The sequence below is a fragment of the Colletotrichum phormii genome (genome assembly GCF_030913505.1).
Source record: "Colletotrichum phormii strain CBS 102054 chromosome Unknown BDP81scaffold_3, whole genome shotgun sequence".
Lineage (NCBI taxonomy): Eukaryota > Fungi > Ascomycota > Sordariomycetes > Glomerellales > Glomerellaceae > Colletotrichum > Colletotrichum phormii.
The window spans coordinates 2,088,055-2,089,921 of NW_026851445.1; the positions used below are offsets into that span (position 1 = coordinate 2,088,055).

Sequence of the window (1,867 nt, forward strand, 5' to 3'; positions counted from 1 at the left end):
GCTCCTCAATAAAGCTCTCGAATACCGTACTATCGGTAGTGCCCTGAAAGACACGCGAATAGATGATGCTATCTTGCGTGTAAGCAGGCAACACCTGGTACCGTCGGTCGCGATGGAATCGAGCAACCTGAACTGGAGTTACTCCCAAAGGAGACCATCCAGTCCGCCGGAAGCCAGCACGCTTATCGCACCCTGACTCGTCAACAAAAATAAGATGATAGGATCGGAAAGCCGACAACCCATGGAGATAGAAGTCCCGCAGATCTGCGTTTCGCTCTTAGGCAACCCGTCGGGCCACTTTCTTACTCCACCCAGCTAAAGCTAAAGCGCGACTGATACTGGAAGCCGTCACTAGAGTCTCGAATTCATCCCAAAGGAACATAATTATCTCGTCTTAGTATAGGTTAGGCTTTTCGATCAACCGGTCGCACAAAGCATAAAGCATTAGCGGCATAATCATCCTCGGGCATCCAACTCCGTTAGGAGGAGCTCTTATATTCCCAAAGCATTCAAGATTCGCTCGGATATTATGCACCGTCCGCGCGCTACATCCTACGGCCTCTACTATACTATTATTAGTAAATTCACCAGAAAATATCATATCCCGGATCAGCTCATACTACGATGCAGCAATATTAGGTACTATCCCATCGGGTGCTGATGGACAGCACTTTCGCCAAGGGCGGGGTAGAGCCAATAAGGGCTTGCAAATTTATTAAGTTAACCAATAGGGCTGCAGTACCTCTATTTCCTATAAATATTGGGTGTGCCAGAGGTACCAGCAATCTTTGCTAATACATAACGGTACATTACAATCTAAGCAGCCCTTTCGAGTTGTCTGCCGTCGTTGCCGAGCGATGGCATTCCCAGATATCTCCTTTAAAGCCTTCCTATTACCACAATAGGTACAAGGTTAAGATACCTTTCTTGATCCCTTCCTATGCTGTTCCCATGGAATAGAGGTATTCCTTTTGTCTGTAGCCCGTCTAGCCCTAGGGCCCTCCCTAGACAACGGTGCTGTATTCGTCCACTGGGCCCACTGCTCTACGAGGCTCTGCGGAACGTATTGGAGGAACAGTTCAAGCGGGCTTGCCGGTAGCCCCCGTATCTCTTGGGCCCGGGCCGGCACGTTGAAGGGTCGGAAGGAGCCCGGAGGACCATGCTGAGTTGCCGGAGGTTCGTGGGGCCGGACTGTAGCTGCGTCACAGCGCTCGGGCGTACAGTCTGTATTACAGGCAGCAGTAAGGTCTTCTGGGTGGACCTCAACTACTATACAGCTGCGTATAGAAGTAATAGAAGCATTAGATGCAATAGAGGTATCAGAATCACCAGAAGACATCACAGTATCAATCAAGATGGTAATGATAGTGATAATAATAGGCAAAAGAGCATAGGGATGAGTGACGTATCGTCAAGTACCCCTTTAAATGCGGGGTAATAGTGGATACATTGTGGGTATTTCATGGTCTTGGCGAAAGTGCTGTCCATCAGCACCCGATGGGATAGTGCAACCGTTAGCAGAACATATCTCGCTTATATCAAGATACAGTCGTGCCTACCGAGGTTATCGGCAGGATATCGGAATTCGGAGGCCGATATACTTATAGATCGAGCAGCATCAAAATGAACCTTCGCTTCGAGAGAACCTATCCGCGGTAGTACTTTTTCGGGGAGCCTATGGACTAGAGCCTCCAATATATAAAGAGATACTTTGACACTTTTACACGGGAGAAACCATAATTATAGGGACCTAAGCGGGGTAATCGAAGCCAGAATAGGTGATGGATCAGTGCAAAACTGAAGTTTGGTGTCAAACCAAACATCTTGATGCTATATTTTCAGCGTAATCTGGTTTGAAGCAGAATTA

The 1,867-nt window shown here is 47.8% G+C and overlaps 1 protein-coding gene across 1 annotated transcript; it reads right to left on the bottom strand.

Annotated features, from left to right (window-relative positions):
• Positions 1–638: 638 nt before the first annotated feature.
• Positions 639–1,428, bottom strand: BDP81DRAFT_132567 (uncharacterized protein). The gene has a single exon (XM_060581761.1). It carries the CDS (start codon positions 1,337–1,339, stop codon positions 914–916), a length of 426 nt encoding a protein of 141 aa, XP_060449982.1. The 5' UTR covers positions 1,340–1,428; the 3' UTR covers positions 639–913.
• Between the last annotated feature and the right edge of the window lie 439 nt (positions 1,429–1,867).